Raw genomic sequence first — 19,536 nt, 5'->3', positions numbered from 1 at the left:
TAAGAACTACTGCCATAAAGATACCCGAAAATCTACAAATGCATACTGACAAAGTATTTACGCTAAATTACTTTTCACTATTGCAGAATAGGAAAAACATCCGTGACTGCAGATTCCATGTTTATTCCAAAATGTACACGCAAACATCAACAACATAAAGCTTCTAATTACATGGCAACACACACTCAAATAGCACCTAGTTGAAGGCACACACTGATAAAACATCTAAGGCTGAGAACATTGTCAACATTTGTCTGCAGCTGCACGTCGCGGGCGCGAGCGGGGGCGGGCGTCTCGCTCGAAACTTCATCTGGAGCAGCCGTTTGTGCTTGTTTGTCTATTTGACATCATTAACGGCCGCATCTCGGGTGTGCGTCCGACCCGTCGTCGTACGGCGTATCCGTCATGCTTTCTCCGGCTTCACAAAAACACGGCTGAGATGTGAGCTTTCACTATGGTGGCCATTTTGTCCTGCTGGGGACTTCTGGCTTACATTTGGAAACTGAGATCGCTGCAACAAGGGGTGGGCAAAATACGGCCTAGGGGCCACAAAGGGACAAGCTGTTCTTTAAAGCCAATGAGGATTTCTACTATCAAGAGTCGTGTAATATTTGGTACATTAATTTAGCTGTATTTTCCACAAAAAAAATGGTGTATTAAAATGTATTTATAACTGGTATTAAAATGTATGAAATATCTGGTTAGTTGATTTATTATAAATAATTTTAAATATTTGTAAAATGAAAAAAAAAAACATTGAATTTGTATTCATTGTATTGAACAATCGGTATATAAGAATTAAATTAATAATAATAAACAATATAACAAACAAAAAAGTAGTTATTTTTGCATGCAAAAAAAATAAATTCTGAAAAAAAAACAAAAAAAAACGCCTTTTTCTATTTACGGTTAAATTTTTACTATATTAACAACAATGCCCGGACTGATTTATCTGCCAATGGTAGCGCTTTAAAATCTTCAAAAATCAGCTATTTCTTTCCCCTCACAGACACAACACAAGACAAAGATAGTGTTCAAATACCCCCCCCTCCCCCCAAAAAAAGGCCAAAAAAAATGTCAGTTTTTGTACTCAAGTAAAAGCCATGCGGAATCCAAAAGTGTTGCTTTGGTGCCAACTGGTGGCATTATAGTGCCAAGCAACTTTGGTGAACTCAACAACTGAGGGGAGGAGCTTCATTTCGTCACACCAATCTTATTTCAATAGAAAGAAAAGTGCTTTTCCGCCATCGTATCCACTCTAAAAAAACAAAACAAAAAACGACAAAATCAATACATCCTAGTTGTGATGGTCATCATTATATTTCCCTCTGGTGGCCAAAATGTGGCGACCAGAAGGCAGAAAGCTAAAAAAAGCAGAATGTTATTTTTCCTAATTTAAAAAATAAATGAAAAAAAAAAACAGTTGCAATTTTTAGGGTCGCTGAAACAAATGAAAGGCATATACACTGATTTCAAAATGAAAAAATGATTTCGAAATGAAACGTGAACTCAATGCTACTCTAAATACACATTAGTGCTTTGTTAATAAAATAAAGTATATTTGTGTGACACCAAACATCTTTGAACAGTCGTGTGGATACAGTATGATACACCGTAAAATATATAAATAAATAAAAGACTTTGGCCTATTTACGAAATCAAATGTGGCCCCTTGAACACTAATTTCCCCACCCCTTTTCTACATGAAAAATTAAAATATACTATAAGAATTTTTTTTTTATATATATAGATCACTTCGCAGCATTCGTAAGATGGAGCATGTGTGACTCAAAGTGGCAAGCAGGGTGATTGATTGCACTATAAAAATAGAAAGAACATTATTTACAATAAATTAAAAGTTTTCCATTTTTAAAAAAAAAAATGTGTCTCATCCTAACATTAAAAAAATTATTATTATTTTATTAAATTGGGCAACATGGTAGTGGTATATGCACACGGCTTTACAAATCCACACGGCAGTTCGTCCTCACTGACGTGACACACACAAGTCACGGAGTAGAAAAAGATCGTCAACTGCACTCACACTATACAATACACACACACACACACACGCGCACACGCACACGCACACCCACACGCACACGCACACGCACACCCACACGCGCACACACACACACACAATCTGCCACCAGAGATGAATGGACAAGTCTGCCTTTACAATTGTAATAATGCAAAAAAAAAAGGTGCTAAATAAACCGAAAGACAGCACATCAGCTCAACTCATCATCATGAATTGTGGAATCGATCGATTAGTCGATTAATCGTCTTTTGGTGCAATTGACAAAATGGAGATTTCGTTGTTTTTAATTCCTATATACATACGAAGGGTGTACGTTTTAAAATTACACGGACTTTATTAAAAAACGGCAACTTCATCTTGTATAAAGATTTGTCTTGCAAATTTCTGAGTTTTTAAAAAAATTCAAGTCATCTTCTTACTTTTGTCCTGTCATCTTATAAATGCAAAATTACAGCTCGACTTTTCGAACAAAATCAGATTTTCTATTCCCCATTAATGTACAAATGTACAAGTGTCAAATTGTGACATTTTCTTGTCCAGTATCACAACTTTTTTCCTCATTTCAACTTTGTTCTCATAAGCTCAGAATTTTTATTTTTAGTTTTTTTAGATGTCAATGTGTGCAATACGATTGAAGCACTGGGAAAAATTTGATTCCATTTTGATCGTTTTTTGTTGCACCCTTAATACTTATTGCATTTTTTCCCCCCTCAAAAAGCAAAGCAAAACGCTGATAACAAAAAGTGCTGCCGCTCACCCGCCTCTTAACTGCGACACGTAAGAGGGAGCATAAACTAACACAATCTCTTTGTCCGTCTGCTATTCCTTTTCAAATCTCAAAAATGATTGGCCCCAGCTTAGACTTTTTTGGGTCCTAACACTCCAATTGTATTATTGTCACTGTCAAGGCAGAATTGATCTCGCACTGGATTGTGCAGGTGTACCTCACGAAGGGTCTGACGAGGTCGTAGTCGTGCGTAGTCGTAATCGTCCACACTGACGCACAACAAAAGCGACATCGGTACGAAAAACAAGAATGAGAACTGAGTGAATGAACACGAGCTTGTCGACACCTATTGCGTTTGCACGTCATTTCCGAGTCTCTGCCTTCAATGCGAACAAGCGGCGTGCGGGTTTGGACGCCGCCTCCGGGGGGGATGTGGAGGCGTTTCGGAGAGGATGACCCCCCCCCCCCCCCCCCCTCTCGCTCAGTCTAGTGGTAGTGAGAAGCAGATGGGAGGTGAGTGGTTGACTCCAAGAGAGCGGACGACACGCCTGCCGGGTGAAGCGGGGGCGCCGGCGAGGAAAGGGGGGTGGGGGTGGGGGGGGGTTGTACCGTGCGGTTGGCAGCGGCCGGGTCACACCGGGTGACAGTTGTAATGGTTGGCGTGCTCCGAGTCGATAAACTGAAGGCTGGGCTTTCTCTCTGGCTCCTCGCAGTCGGCGCACTCGGGCTTGGCACGGCGCGGCGGACGCTTCTTGAAAAAGTCCGACACGAAGCGCACCTGGAACGCACAGTCGAGGGGACACATTTGGACACGGCACCAACACAACAATAATGATAATGTCATTCGATATCTGACACCTTCAAAAATTATAATGACAATATTTCTTGCAGTCGTTTTTAAATGTTAATCTTGTCATCCTGTGTCATGATTCGTATAATTCTGTAAATTTTCTTGGAGCAGAAATATTTCATTTTCATGAAATTATATGAACTTATTTTTTAAAAATGTTCTTAAATTTTGCATCTTTATTCGAGCAACAATTACAAATACATTTTCAAGAAATGTTTGTTTTCGTATTATAGAATTAAATTCGTATTTTTTTCCTCTCTAGATTTTAAAAATGGTTTTGTCATTTTGCCGCATAATTTTGGGTCCCCCAGTATTTATTCAATTATTAAATACTCAATAAATTGAATTATTTAATTGTTTTACTTTTGTTCCCTCCGTATATTAAAATTTATTTTGTTTCAACAGAATAAAAAAAAAAAAGTAAAATTTTTACAACTTTTTTCATATAATTTTGGGACTTTATTTTAATTAATTTAGCATTTTCTATTCTAGTAAAGTGAAGTCAGGAAAATTCCCTTTTAATTACATTGCGACTTATTCGGACAAAATTTAAACTCGTTGGAAATTAAAAATGTAGTCTTGCAGCGCATTGCAACTTTTGTTGAAATATTGTAGCTTTTTCTTTTCCTTTTCAGACAATTCGTGATATTACGCTAAAAACATTTTTTGCACTATTTTGTGGCTTTTTTTTGTAATTTCTCTTCCTTCTTTTTTCTTAAAATATTAAGTGTGAGTATGAGTGAGCTGGGCAAGCTGAGAAAATGTGCTCAAATATGTTTGGCGCACTTTCGACACAGACGTTTGTTAACACACGCGCACACAGAAAGCGGTGGTCGTAAAGCGCAAGGCCCACGAGAGAATCTAATTGCCTGCAGCACCATGAAGGTCAAAGGTGGCCTCTCATTTCCAAAGCATTTACGTATGTGAGCACACGCACATTCCTGTTAAATGCCGAGCCTTTTTTTTTTTTTTTTAACAATTATGATTCTTAAGAAAAAAAATGTGTACCTTGCATAGTTCCAACTTTTTCCCCTCATACAAAAAAATAGGATTTTCTCGTAAAAGTACATTTTTAAATAAATATAAATATTTTTCTTTTAATATAAAATGTAATTGCTTTGAGATATGGACTATGCCAAACGAAAAAAATGGAAGAATAAAAGCATAATAAAATAAACATATACAGTTTATACTGATACAAGTAATTAAAAAAAGTTCTTAGAATAATTCAACTTTACGATGCAAAATTATACTGCATTTAAATTCTGATTGGTTTTCTCCTAAAATAAAGAAAAATATTTTTGTAGAATTCGGACTTTTCTTCTAACTACTATTTTTTTTTTGCGCAAACGTAAAAAGGCCTTTTCTTGGACTACTACAAATCGTATTATTAAAAATGATATTCTTTTTCTTGTGCAATTACAAATGTATTTTTCTCCAAATTTTGAATTTCTCTATTTGGGGAGCAAGATCAAACATTTTTATTAAATTCACACTTTTTTTGTTCAATGCACAATTACAATATATTTTTTTTCAGTAAATTCCAAATTTGCTTGACAGAAAAGGACATTTTTTTGCAAACCTTCCTGTATTCTAGCAAACATAACCTTGTGTGTGTGTGTGTGTGTTCTTTTAAATAATTTAGATGAGTTAGTCCAGTTGAGTATTTGTAAAATAAACATTTTTGTCTAAATATTGAACTTTCGTGGCTCGTAACATTTTGACTTTTGTTTCCTAAAATTTCAGATTCCTTCTCATAAAACCAAGACCTTTTATTCACAATGCAACTCATATTTCTTGCTGAATTTCTTTTTCATTATCATCAATTGTATTTTTTGGTTAAATTATGACCGTCGTCATCAGACACAGGCACTCCATCATTTCCACAAGATGGTGCTGAGGGTCATTCCAAACAAAAATTTCCAACGGCAAGAAATGAGAAGAATGTTTGAGGTTCAGTCAAGGGCGTGTGCGCGTGTGTCCGGGTATCAAGTCACACTTCTCTCCCAGCTTACTTCCCGTCAAGATGAAATGTACCGACGGGCAGAAATGAAGCCAACCTATTCCTGTGGCGAGAAATGTTTTTAAACACGGTCTGATGTGGACAGTCCCACCCAGTCTCGCTTCCCTCCGGTATGGAAACGGTCATCGGATTTGTCACAACAGCAAAGTTAGCATGATGCTAGTGCTAACGAAAGCTGCGGCGTTCTGCCATCATAGACAACTAAAGCAGATGATCCAGTGTTGCCATGGCAACAAATACAGCAACAAAAACTGCATACCCCTCTCCCCAAAACCTTTCATAAAAAACTTAAAAATTGCAAACAGGCGAGAGTGCCAAAATGCGAGCATTAGCGCATGACACGCTCGTTATGAAGTTGTCTTCATTTACTTACGTTGAGCACGGCGACGAGCGCCCCCTGCAGCAGCCCCACCAGCACGTCGCTCCAGTGGTGCTTGTAATCGGAGACGCGCGTGTAGCCCACGTAGACGGCGAAGGCCACCAGGAAGAACTGCACGGTGGGCCGCAGGAGTCGCGCCCACTTGGCCACCAGCCGGGCCTGAACGTACAGCTGCGGACGCAATAAAAAATGAAAAAACTAAAAAAAAAAAAAAAAAAAAAATCAACGTGTGCTTTTTAGTCTCCCGAACCAAAAAGTCTACTGGCAGTGACAATGTCGGAAAAGTTATTCACAGCCAGAAAAAGCAGCAAAGTCGTGCAGGTGTTTCACATTTACAATGATGTCTATTACAGTATATTAGTAATAATAATAATTAAAAAAATAAATAAATAAGAGATGTAAATACAAATGTAACATTGGCGTATCACCATGACAACACCTTTAGAATTATTTATTTATATATTTTGAATAACCTCATTTATTTGCATTTTAAATCTATCCATCCATCGTTCAACAATTTCAGTTTCAGTTTACATTTTCTATTTGTAGTTCAACCATATTTTAATTTCGTAAATCTATTGAATTTTACATCTTACTTTAATTAGAATATTTATACATTTTTTTATTTTCTTAATTTTTGTTATTCATCATGCATGCTATTTCTTTATTTAGAACTTATGTTGTAATTGATTATAATTCGTATTTCCATATATAATCCTTTAATAATGCATTTTTAAACCTTATTACGGTCATTTTTATTTTATTACTTTGAATAATTCATTTAAAGCTTATTTGTATTTAAATTCAGTTGAGATTTTACTGTATTGTACCTTGCATGTTATCTTCTTTGTATGGATTTGTATTTTAATTCAGTTCTATTACATATTTAAATTAATTACATATGAAATGATGCAGATTGTTTCATTGATTTTTTTGCACAATTCATTTAAAGTGTGCATGTTGACTGACCTGCTGTATTCTTTTATCAACGAGGACTACACAACATTGAGCTCTAAACAAATAAGAGCAATAATTGTGTCTGGGCCATGACTTTTTTTTTCTTCTTCCAATTTTTATTGCAATAATGGGGGAGGAAGAAGAAAAAAAAAACGTGCAAAGTTGGCAGCTGTCCAGGCTGAAAGGGCCTGCAGGTGAAGGTGCAAAACTTGGCACGTCCACATGCAAAAAGTCCAGACTCGCCATTGATAAAGAACACTGGATTGCTGCACAGTAAATGCAAAGACAAACTCTTTACTGCTTTCAGGTTGTCTTGTACATTTTAAGATGGAACTTCCGACAGTTGCACCTTGACTTGTGAGTTTGCTCACTATTCTCTAAGGAAATGCTAATATTAACCCCCCCCGCAAAAAAAAAAAAAAAAAGTAAACTAACATTCTCAAACGTCTGTTCAGCTTGCCTTGACCTCCTGACTCATCAAAAAATAAATAACATTAAAAAAAAAAAATAAATAAATCACAAAGTGCCCTGTGATAACCTTTCCCGGTGACTCGGTTAAAAAGCACGTGTCGTAAATTTTGCTTACCGCTAGAAAGAGCATGCAGTACATGCCAAAAGATGAGTGACCCGAGTAGAAGGACAACCTGCGAACAGAAGAAATGTAAATTCATTCATTTATTCTTAAGTCAGCGAATGGGCCGTCTTTTCCGGCATGGCAACTTGAAACTTTTTTTTTTGTGGCTCCGCTCACGAAAACCATGCCACCAAATTTCAACGTTAATGAATGAAACTGGTTTTCGGAGCCACATTTTTCTTAGATTTTTTTTCCCCATGTGAATAAATGACATCTACCTACTTGCGATCGTCCTACCTGGACTCCGTGACGTCCTGAGGTTTGCCCGTGCAGTTGATTATCTGCATGTAGCCCGTGCACACTTTGGGCGCGCACACGGCCATAAAATTGGGCCGGGGCCGGCCGATGGTGAACTTGGCCAGGTCGGTCAGCGACTGGCTGACGGCGGCGCCGAACAGGAAGGTGCCCACGACCTTGTAGAGGGCGGCCACGTACTGGTTGAAGTCGGAATTGGAGTAAATCCTTTTGCTGTACACCAGATACGCTTCTCCGGATGAGATCTGAGTCAAATAAGGAGGTTAGAGTGCCTTTTGGAAGGGAAGAGCCAAATTATTTGGAGCTCAAACGTACAATGACGACTGTGCAGGAGATGGTGACGGCGGCCAGCATGCTGTGGCTGATGGTGTCCGCTTTGAGCGGGTACTTGATGCTTTCGTCGTCGCAGTACACGCCCCTCTGGTAAGGTTTGAAGACGATGGTCATGATGATGAAGGGCAGGGCCGCTGCAGTCACAAGAATAGCAACTGTTTGAGTCAGAATCGAGAGCTTTGCGTTGGAACATGACCTCGGCCGAGAGATGATTAGTCAGACGGAAATGGCACGAAAGTGTCCAAAAGATATATTTAATACATTTTAAAATGGATATTTGGTCAAGTCAGAGGCCACGTATTGAAAACGACAAAGGCTTTGAAGCTAACAAACAAGTGGATGTCATTTTTGTTTTCTCTTTTGTGCAAAAAAAAAAAATCCAGAGTACATGTGGCGGTCAACTGTATATAATTATAAAGTCCTAGTATTAAAATGGGGGGGAAAAATATGAGAAAAAAAGTGGTAATATCATGAATGGCATTTTTTTTTTTTTTTTTAGAAAAAGGGGAATAATAATAATGAAGTCACTTTTAAAAATAATTATACCATTGGTACTAGAATAAAGTCAAAATCTTACCAAAAAAACTGTAATACCACAAAAATATTTATTTGGGGGAAAAAAATATTCGTTGTAAAATACAAGTCACTGAGAAAAATCACTGGAATGGTATATTTAAAATATATATTTAAAAAAATATTTAAAAAAACATTTCAGTCATTTTCTTTCTTGAATAACATCAAATGATATGGAGGAAGTGAATTGGGTCACAATCGTATTAGAAAAATAAAGAAAAAAAAAACAGACTGACTTGTCCTGAAAATAATAATCTAACAACCCAATTTCTTTCATAATATTCTAAAATTTATTCCCAAATGTTTCTTTTTTCCTAATCTAAATCAAGAATTCCTCACTGGTAGTACAATTCCCTTTTGTCTTCAGTGTGTCCCGGACTTTGCCTAAACAACCCTCCCACCCACTATACGCATCGACGCCGTCAATGCCACCCAGTGTCTGTGTCTTGTCTCGTTTCCAAGGTGATGAGTGCTGACATTTGATTAGGAACACAGCAGCAACAAGCAGCATGAGTGTCCCCCAGACGCTATCAAGCCCAAGAGAGCAAAACACAAGCTTTGTCTGCGCTAAAGGCGGGAGCAAACAATTCGTCCTTTATAGGATCGTGTCACTGGGCAACTTTGGAGCCAACAAGGCAGACAGCGCACAAACTTTGACCTTGACGCATCACTCTTACAAGACAAGTCAGACGTAAAGTCAGTGAAGGGGATTTTGTATCTTAAAATGATACCAGAGGAGCCTGCTTTTGCCTCCAACTATATTTCATGCGCCACCTACTTCCAAATATGACTTCAGATATTTCCAGACTGCTGACTCGGGGACTGTCTGTGTCAAAACATGACATCAGCCAACACTAATGTGGAGTGTTTGCCTTTAAACACAACGGTTTCGGCACATCGTTTATTCAAAAACGTACAAATGAGAGCGAGAGTTGGCAAAGGCTGTTTATTTGCTTTTCTAAAAGCATTGTAAATGTCACTTTCATTTCAGGCGTGAATTATGACGGGAGCTAAAAATACTTCATGCGTTTAAAGTTGTTTTCATCTGTTTTCTGTTAAACGCATTGCAAAAAAAAAATAAAAAATGGTGAACTTGACGACAGAGACAAATTGCACATTTATGATGATGATTTTGAAAAATGCTGCATTTTTTTTTCCTCTATGCTGTGATTTAAAGTATCGGTCCTGCCAAGGTGTCCCATTTCCAAGCTCAGTTTCAATATTTTTGGGATCAGGAAACTGCAATTAGTTATCATTTTTTTTTATCTATTCATTTTGGAGAAATTAGGAAGGATTTGAAAATGCCTACTTTTAATGAGGAATATGGCCACGCCCCCCCCTGCGCTCTCTTTATTTTTCGGTGAGTCATTAAAGTGACCGATTTCAAACTCTCCATTGGAAAACATTGTACTTTCATTGCTTATAACGTCCAAAAACGGTGATCAAGTGGCAGCAAAATTCAGGTGGACATCCCAAACTAAGACCACTTCAACATAGCAAAAGGATTAAAAAAAACAACAAAAAAAACGCACCAGGCTATAAGTTTTGGATGTTGAAAAAAAAAAAAAGAAAAAATAAATAAATAAATAAATAAACAGATCCGGCAACAACTTTGCTAATTAAAACACAACAAACCCAAGAGGAAAAAAAAAAAAAAAAAAAATACGAGATTTTTTTTAGCATTTAAATCTAGGAAAAAAGTAACGGCTTATAGTCCGGAAGATACAATATTTTTTTCAAGGTCTTTTTTTTATTTTACAAAGAGACAAGCAATAAATTAATCTTCCGAGTGCATCACTCAACACAGTCGACAACCATTCAGCACGTTTCCAATATATGCACGAGTCTTGATGTTAACGTTGCCCATCAATCACACCAGCGGATGCGAGTGTGCCGAATATAACGACGCCACACACATGGCTGCTGTAGCAGACGTAGCATTAACAATAAAGACGCCACTGTCTACGGAATGCTTTTGTTGGCATAAAAGAGCAAAATAATACAGCGTGCCATCCCGACTGTGGACTCAAAGCGACTGCTGAAAAGCGCGCACAGACACAGAGCGGTAGCGGGTCCAAAATAGACCCATCTGTAGACAAACCGGGCCTGCGAGAGACCACGAGACAAGCCCGCAAGACGGAGCGACACCACTTAAAGCGCGAGCCCTTGGTCTTATTGGAGCTTAACGCAGACATCTTGCTGACAGCGTGGGTTGACTTGATTTCGGCTAGAAAAGGGAGAACCGGATCTGGACCTGGATCTTACGGGCTGGCCCGTCGGGAATGTGGCCAGGTTAATGTCCGGGAAATGGGAGGTCTGTTAGAAGGCACAGGATGTTGGGATAAGGCTTTGCTTCCTGGATCAGGGCGGACTCATTTTGTGTTGGCTTTTCATGCTTGGCGTGCATTAAAAAAAATAAAAAATATATGAATAATACTGCACAAGAAAAGTATGTGGGTTTTTTTTTTTTTTGGAATAGCCTTTCAATATATGAATAAAGTCAATTTAATAGAAAAATTGCACTGACTGGAGAACAACTGCACAATTAAAATGGTAATATAATAATACCATGGAAAATTTATATTTCATAATTTTTTAGAAAAATGCAATATTACTTCAATAAAGATGCAAATTTAGGAAAGAATATTTATCTAAATATAGATTTATTTGTTTGTTTCATAACACTTGAATGAAGATGTTTTATTTATTTAATATAAACCTTCTAATGACACGTAGTAGAAAAAGGAGCTCGGTTCCAAAACATTTTCTTTGAGGAAATTAGTCATTACGAGAATAAAGCCGTAATATTACGAAAAAATAAAGGATGTTAAAAAACCTTAAGAAAAAAGTCATTATTAGAGTCAAGTTGGAATATTACATATGTAATAATTATTTAATTTTTTTCAGAACTATAAAAAAGCGTAACGCAATCTCTGGCGGCTGTGACAAGTCAAACGAAAATGACTCGTCCCTCTCATTGACATCGTCCACTCTGTTTTTATCCCATTCATTCTTCACCGGCCATCCGCCTGCCTGTTATTGTCTTGGCTGCAGCATCCTCCCACACACTTGTCGCTCTCATGTAAATATAGAGGCAACTCCATTTAGAATGCACATGTGCAATTACACCGGACCTTGGGGACCGCAGTGGCAAGTCGCCGCCAGGATGTTTATTCCAATTTCCATCTGGACGTCCCGTCAAAGCGCCTCACAGCTACTCGCCCGACCTGCTGCACCTGCGTGACCGTACCGAGGACGTCGATGCTCCTTCACTTTTCACAAATGCAGCTGTTGTTTTCATTGCTTCCATTCTTATTTGATATATTTTCAACGTGTGTGAGAGAGAGAGAGTGAGAGACAGACAGACAGAGAGAGAGTCATAGAGAGACTAAGAGAGAGAGAGATAGAGAGAGAGGGGGGGGAGTGAGAGAGAGAGAGAGAGGGACAGAGTGAGAGAGAGAGAGAGACATAGAGAGCCCGAGAGAGAGAGCGAGAGAGAGAGAGAGGGGGGGGTAGCGAGAGAGAGAGAGAGGGAGAGAGCGAGAGAGAGAGAGACATAGAGAGACTGAGTGAGAGAAAGAGAGAGAGAGAGGGGGGGAGTGAGAGAGAGAGAGACATAGAGAGACTGAGAGAGAGAGACAAAGAGAGAGGGGGGGAGTGAGAGAGAGAGAGAGAGAGAAAGAGAGAGACAGAGAGAGAGAGGCATAGAGTGAGAGAGAGAGAAAGAGAGAGACAGAGAGAGAGAGAGACATAGAGAGACTGAGAGAGAGCGAGAGAGAGAGAGATGAGAACACTCTTTGCATCAACGCTTTATATTCCCAATTCTCTCTGCAGTGAGAAGGTCACATGCAGCGTTCATGCGGGATTTGCCAGGCCCATAACAAAGTGATTGTTCTGGTGGTTTGGCAAAGTCTCGCTGACCTTGTCAATAAGATTCCCGGTCACACACACATGAAAAATGTCACACCAATCACTTTTCAAACGAAGAAAACGCACATGCACAGCGAAAAGTGTCAATATCCACAAATGGTCTTTGTGCAACTTTTAATGATTTGGATTCATTTAGTCAGGAGTGGTTTTGCGTACACGCCATTCATTTGCAGGCTTGGACATTGATAGGTCAACATTTGCTTTGGAGGAAGAAACCACAATTTGTAATTGTTGAGTGACGGAATTCCGATTAATTGCACAGCTCAAAATGTGGATCGAGTAGTAACAAAAATAAAAAAATTAAAAAATCAACGAAAAGAATTTTCTTCTCGGCTAAGCAGAGACACTTTAAATGGTGGCAGGTGTCAACATGAATTCAAACAGAAATCAGTTCACTGCTAATCAGTTGCTAACAGCTAGCGACGCAACGCAAGCAACAGTAAGTGTCCGACTAAAGACGGAGGAAATGATGTAGAATTGAGTAAATGCAATCAAATGGCTCATAGCTCTTCAAAATCAAATCAAAAATGATTTGGAAATGATATTCCCTGTAAGTCTTTTAGGATGCTAATGTGGTATACAACCTAGCATGACCTAGCGCCACACCGCTCATCGCCATTACAAAAGCAGAACTAGATTATACGTAACAAGTGAACATAAAGTTCAATTGGGACCAACGTCCGTGTTGTGTTGCTCGCATGGCAAACATTCCAGGCATACCATAAAACGTCGCGCCAAACCACGCCACGTCTCTTCAACAAGATTGCCAATGATCAACTGTGTTGATAGCGACGCAGGTGCTAGCGGCTAACACGCTCAACCGAAGACGCATGCATCTCTTCTTCTTATCTAAAACCACATCCCATTACATCACCAAAATTGTTTTCAAAGGTGCTGGCAGGACCTCCGTCGACAAATATTTGGGGCTCTTGAGTGCCTGTCCACACATCAAGTGAGAATTTATCGGCTTGATTCTGAAAACGTGTCATGAATGACCAACCCACTGATACATGCTAGCGAGCGGGGCGAAAATTGCATCACAACCGCCCCCACGCGGAGTTTCTCCAACAGTGTTTTACTATAAAATGTAAGCCAATGTAGTGATGCATCGGAAACGGAATCGAATCTTCTTAATCGGAATGGAATCGAAACGTGGGCCAATGAATCGGAATCAAATCGTGAGGTACGCATCGAATTCAAATCCTAGTGAACATGAGTCAGTAGCTTTTCACGTTTCATGAAACAATTATACCGTACGGCAGTCCGTGAAGATGCGATACAAATGAATAACATTTTTACAAAAATGTCATTAAACTACACTGCAAATTCAGATTAATTAATTAATTAAAAAAACAGAAATCATCAAATTAGCTCATTTAAGTATCAAAAGGCTGTCATCCGCATTGTTGCATAACCCTCACACCCTTCCATAATTTGGGCTTCTTCCATCTTGTTGATTCCAGCATGCATGCGTGCAGTCAGTAAAAAACATTTTCAAGGCGACGTGGAGCGACAAAACCCGACGCCCCCTCTTCGCTGACAGTCTGAGCCCGAGTCGGCCTGACTCAGGGGGAAGGTATGTGCTGAGCCTTAACTGCTGGCCTCTGGAATTCCAATTGAGTGGAGGAACGCCCAACTTCAACAGTCACACCAAATCCTGCTGCTGCCCATTCTTTTATTTTTAATCCCTCGCTGCTTCGCCTGGGCCATCATTCACGCATGTTTAGCGACGGGAGGAGGAGGAGGCGGTCGGCGGAGAGGTCGTGCGACGGCTGCCAGTCGATGAGTCGTCTGGGTTTGCTCGGAAAAGTTTGGGGTGGACGCATGGAATGAAAGAAGCGGGCCACACAGGTTTAAAAGCAAACCATAAAAGTCCACAGAGGGAGTTCAGGTCACTCGCGCTGTGTGGCCCTCGTGGAAGCCATGAGCATGTGACAAGTGTGTGTTTGTCCGAGCGCTCAACGCTGTCATAAGAGGGGGCTAATTAGTCCTCAGCGGTGATCAAAAGTTTAAAAAAAAAAAAAAGACACCTGCTTTTATTTATTTATTATTTTTTATATAATTTATTAATTGTTTAAATCATAAATATACCACATACTATGTCACTCATTCTACATGCATCATTTCAACATACCGTATTTTCCGGCGCTCCAGCATATAAGCCGCAGCAACTCTTTTTTTTTTTTTTTGGGAGTAAGAAAAAAAATAAATAAATAAAAAAAATATATATATATTTCCAAGCCACACCAAGCTATAAGCCGCAGTTTTCTATTTTGAAAATGAATTTTTTTTTCAACAGCGCACCATCCATACTTAATATGACCACCACAATACCGCATACATTTAATGATAATATTTAATCAGCTCTGTTTAAAAAATTTAAACGTTCTTTTGTCAGGATTGATAAAACGTTGCACGCCATACAAAAGGTTGTATTTTTTTTGTAATTAATAAATATATATATTTCACATTTTAAGAATGTGAGTAATGAGATCATCCTGCAGCTAATAAAAGCGCCGTGGACCCAACCGCCGTCTTTCCTCAGCATTATTGCGCAATCACGACAACTACAAAACGACATCCCTTAATTCTCATTCGCTTCGCTTTTCATGGACTCCACCACATCATATCTGCACGCGAGATTATCGCAGGCCAATCCCACTCAAAGGCTTCGTACTTCCCACCTGAACGAGAGTGCGCTGTTGAGAAACCTAACGGTGAGAAAAAAGACGATGCTCGGGTCCCAAAGGAACAAGCACGGGTTGGCTTTCCATGACGCTGAAAAACCGTTCCCACCAAGGCGACTCTCTGAGAACGGCAGAAGAACTCTCATCCCAACCCACCGGCCACTCGGGAAAAGCTGCAGCGCCATCCATTAAAATAAGAATAATATGAGGCATTTTATTGCTGAAGGGCATTTGGCGGGCGAAACAATAGAGGAAAATAAAAAAAAATACAAATCTGTAAAAGTAATTCATAGACTGATCGCGCTTGGAGAGGGATACATTATTTATAAAGCGCTGACAACAAAAGATGTACAACTCCATGAGTAATCATTTGGAATGTGGGTGTGTATGTGACGCGTCTCCGTGATGAACAAACGATACACCTACTACTGTGTTGAATACATGACAATCATGCCCTGGGAGAGGTAAACCCCGATGTTGCCTTTTGCAACCAACACCCACTCACGCAATCCGTGGGCACTTATCTATTCAATCCCAAAATAATTCAATATCATTCCTTAATTATTTTACAACATACAGACAGACATCTGTTATGAGAGCTGCATGAGCCTGAAAAATAAATGACAGGTTATTTATGGTGAAAACTCTCGGGAACCTCCGACAACCCAGGCTAAAGTTAGCTCCGGCGCAACACGCAAAGCTCGTCTCTGACTAATTCGTCCATCGAGAGCCTGCTGACTTTTTGTGTCTCTACCGGGTACGGCAGCTGCACTGAGGCAGACCGAGTGAGGCTCCCGAGGACAGTCGAAACAGCGCAAAAGATTATTGGCGGCCCTCTTGCCTCCCTGTTGGATATCTACACCACCCGGTGCTTCAGCAGAGCTCCCAAGAACGGCAACATAATGTGTTTTTTTTATTTCATATTTATTTTCTATTTCATTAATTTCATTGATATATTTAGATTATTTGTAATATTGCACTGGAGAGGGCAGCTCTCTCATCTCGTTGTACACGAGTACAATGACAAAAAAAAGGCATTCCGATTCTGGTCGCATTTTTAGGGACTTTCGGAAGAAGACACAACACATACGAGAGTTGATTGGTAAAACGTTAAACAGATGGCAACATCGTATTTACAAAACTGAATACGAGTTTATTCAGCGGTGAGGCTGTTTGACAAGGGCAGGTCTAGCAGTGAGTGACACAAAAGAATCACTCCCAGATTGGACGTGCGGCTTTTTTCCACTCTCTAATTCCCTTCACAAAGCAAAATGCAAAACGGAGCATTTACACTTGCATGAAATACATTCAGAGAGAATGACTCACAAAGTACAATGGAAATAGTTTACCGTCAAAGAACACGTGCATATAAAACTACGAACCAAACCGGAAAAGTATTTTGTGGCCAGAAGAGCTGACGGTCATTCTAATTATACGCACGGTCAAACCATTATTGCACGGCCTCGTCAACCTCACTTAAGCTTAGACGGTGGCGGACGGACAGTTGGGGGGGGGGGTGCAGTTGAGACCAGGATGACCGGATGCAGCAGTTTATGGAACAAACAACCATCATGAAAGCCAAACTAAAACCACTTCAATGGGCACATGCCTCCATCCGTCTTTTATAGCGCTCGTCCAAAATCTGGGGGTTCGTCTGCAGGACACTCCAGATCTATCAATTTTCATACACCTCAATAATGTGTAAAAATAACACACCCACATTGGAGCTGACCAATTGCAATTGAGTAATGGAAAAAATATGAAATCGACCAAATTTGGACAGAAGAGGTTTTCGCCCATATTCATACAGTGTTCCCGCGCTATCTGGCAGGTTTTCTTGACATTTTTTCTCCTTCTAAGTCGGATCAGTCAATTCTATTTTTGGAAAGGAAATTTGTTTTATAAAAACCAAGACCATGAACATTAGAGCTCCTAAAATTCCCATTCCATCATCGTGGGTGTGTTTGGAAATATGACATGAGCGCACTGCTTCATTCAGACCGTTATACAAATTTGCCATTCGGTTATTCAAAGTGCTCCACCGAAAAAAACGGACCGGAACCCAAAGTTTTTCGTTGCCGTTGGCTGACCTTAAGCAGAATCCCACTGTCGCCGACGGTACAATCCCGGTGGGTGAAGACACTTTTTGCCGCTGTAAATCCTTGTTGGGGAAACCAAAACTTATTGCATGGGTATCGTTCTTTTTTCCATCTTCAGACAAAGAAGAACTTCTGCCAGAAGTATGCAAGTAGAAGAATGGTAGTGATGGCAACTAGCATTTGGTTTCCACAACAAGGACTTAAATGCCAGTTTTTAGTCTTCATTATGCATTTTAAATGTATTGTGTCACTTACACAATACACAAATCCACCTCCACACTCCCCAAAAAAACTCTGCCCCTGCAAAGTAAATTCATCTATCACGGGGATCATGGATCATTTCTAAAAGTGAAAAGTTCTGTATGTCTGGCCAATAAATATTATATAATAAATATTATTATGTTTCCATTTAAAAAGGAAGGTTGCGTATTAATGAACAGTTGCATGTACATTTGAACCACAGGCTAGTTTGCTTCATTAAAAGTAAAATGCTTTGTTACTGCTGCAACTGTTACAAAATGTGCATTAGAAATAAAATTGCATTTTTTTTTCGTTTTAACAAAACAACATAATTTATTCTAAATGACTTTGTGGACCCACAAAATACGTCTCACGGTTTTCTTAGGAAGCAGAAATATGTCGACTGCATGCATAGTTACACCTATAATACAATAATGGATATTTTGGGAGAGTCATGCTGTGCTGTGCGCTGGAAGTGGAACATTCCTGGTTGGATTCTTGGCAAAGAAAAATGGAATATCACATTTCCATAAACAAACATTCCAGCTTCCTGCTCTGTCCACTCCACTGAGGAGGAGAATGGGGAAATCGTTTGGGGAAAAGTGGCTCACATACAGAAGAATGGCCAGCCAGCATTACCATTGCAGAGTCAAAACCAGACCACTGTGCGTGTGCGTGTGCATGTGTGCGTGTGCATGAGAATTCAACACGTTTCACAGTAACTGTCACAACTGACGGATAGTAAAACCTCGTGAAAACAAGTTGGGAGGCAGACTCACCGACGAGCACGCAGAGTACGTCCATGAGCACGTACAGCTTCTTCTTCACACCCTTCATGTTGCTTCGCCGTCCTTTCAACTTCACTTTTGGCGCATTGGGGTTGAGGAAGAAGCTCAAAATGTACCCGTAAACACCTCCATTATGCTCGGCTTTGCTACATAGCAACAAAAAACCCAACCTGCACTACGGGTTCTTCCGGGGTAGTCTCGCGTTCACCTGTGCGCGTGCACGCACACACACAAACGTCAAAAAGTGTGGAAAAAAGTCGTAAAAATACCAAGTGCGAAGTATTGAAAGGAGTCTTGTTTTTCGTTCTGTAATGTATTTGAGAGAGTCCACAAGGAGCATCCAAACGTCTTTCGAGTCCACGCAGCTGTGGGAAGACACCACACAGAACCGAAGAACCACACAGCTCCACTCGGCGCCTCCCCCTTTACGCCTCCATTATTAATTTTCCCTTTCCCCACCCATTTCCTTATTTCCTGTCTTACTTGAGAAGGAAGAGTCGAAAGGAGGGAGCTGCTAACGTTAAAGTTAAAAATATAGAATTAAATCACAAATAAACAGGAACTACTCACAAAAGGGACAGGCTGATAAATATTTTTTTTAAATTGTGATTGCTATTTTGTAAATACATTTCACCCGGGAAAAACTGATGACGTCATCTCCGCAAAAGAAGACCCGTTTGATTTGACTGAGAAATTAATTGAAATAAATTTTTCATTACACTCAACAATTTGCTGTTTATTTCATGTTTAGATGATTGTTTAATAGTTTATTTTTTTTTGGGGGGGCAGACATGGAGAGTAGCAAACTTATGTAACAGTTCTTATTGTGTATTTTTATGTTCTTTAATTGTACTGTAAAGTTCAGTATGTGTTAAGATGTACTGTGCTGCGTTTGACATGTACATATATTTTTCCAGATGACATAAATACAAAGACAAATGCACGCGGACGCTGCTGTATTGTTTCTGTCACAACTAAAGCGAAATGCATGAAGTAGATGAACATGATTATGTTGGGCAA

General features: G+C 39.5%; 1 protein-coding gene across 2 annotated transcripts; it reads right to left on the bottom strand.

Moving 5' to 3' along the window:
- Positions 1 to 103: 103 nt before the first annotated feature.
- Positions 104 to 18,759, bottom strand: plpp2b (phospholipid phosphatase 2b). Of its 2 annotated transcripts, XM_088313721.1 has the most exons (7): positions 18,508 to 18,759; positions 8,182 to 8,333; positions 7,849 to 8,111; positions 7,564 to 7,621; positions 6,015 to 6,191; positions 3,378 to 3,546; positions 104 to 1,258 (listed from the first exon to the last, which is right to left on the bottom strand). In XM_088313721.1, exons 1-6 carry the CDS (start codon positions 18,563 to 18,565, stop codon positions 3,400 to 3,402), a joined length of 855 nt encoding a protein of 284 aa, XP_088169847.1. In that variant the 5' UTR covers positions 18,566 to 18,759; the 3' UTR covers positions 104 to 1,258; positions 3,378 to 3,399. The 2 variants fall into 2 exon arrangements, with proteins under 2 accessions (XP_088169847.1, XP_088169846.1); XM_088313720.1 differs by having other exon boundaries at positions 104 to 3,546.
- Between the last annotated feature and the right edge of the window lie 777 nt (positions 18,760 to 19,536).

Source organism: Idiotropiscis lumnitzeri, chromosome 13 (genome assembly GCF_059441095.1).
Source record: "Idiotropiscis lumnitzeri isolate Australia: NSW breed Sydney's pygmy pipehorse chromosome 13, RoL_Ilum_1.0, whole genome shotgun sequence".
Taxonomy (NCBI): Eukaryota; Metazoa; Chordata; class Actinopteri; order Syngnathiformes; family Syngnathidae; genus Idiotropiscis; species Idiotropiscis lumnitzeri.
Note: the sequence above shows the minus strand (reverse complement) of the source record. Positions and strands in the feature narration are given on the sequence as shown.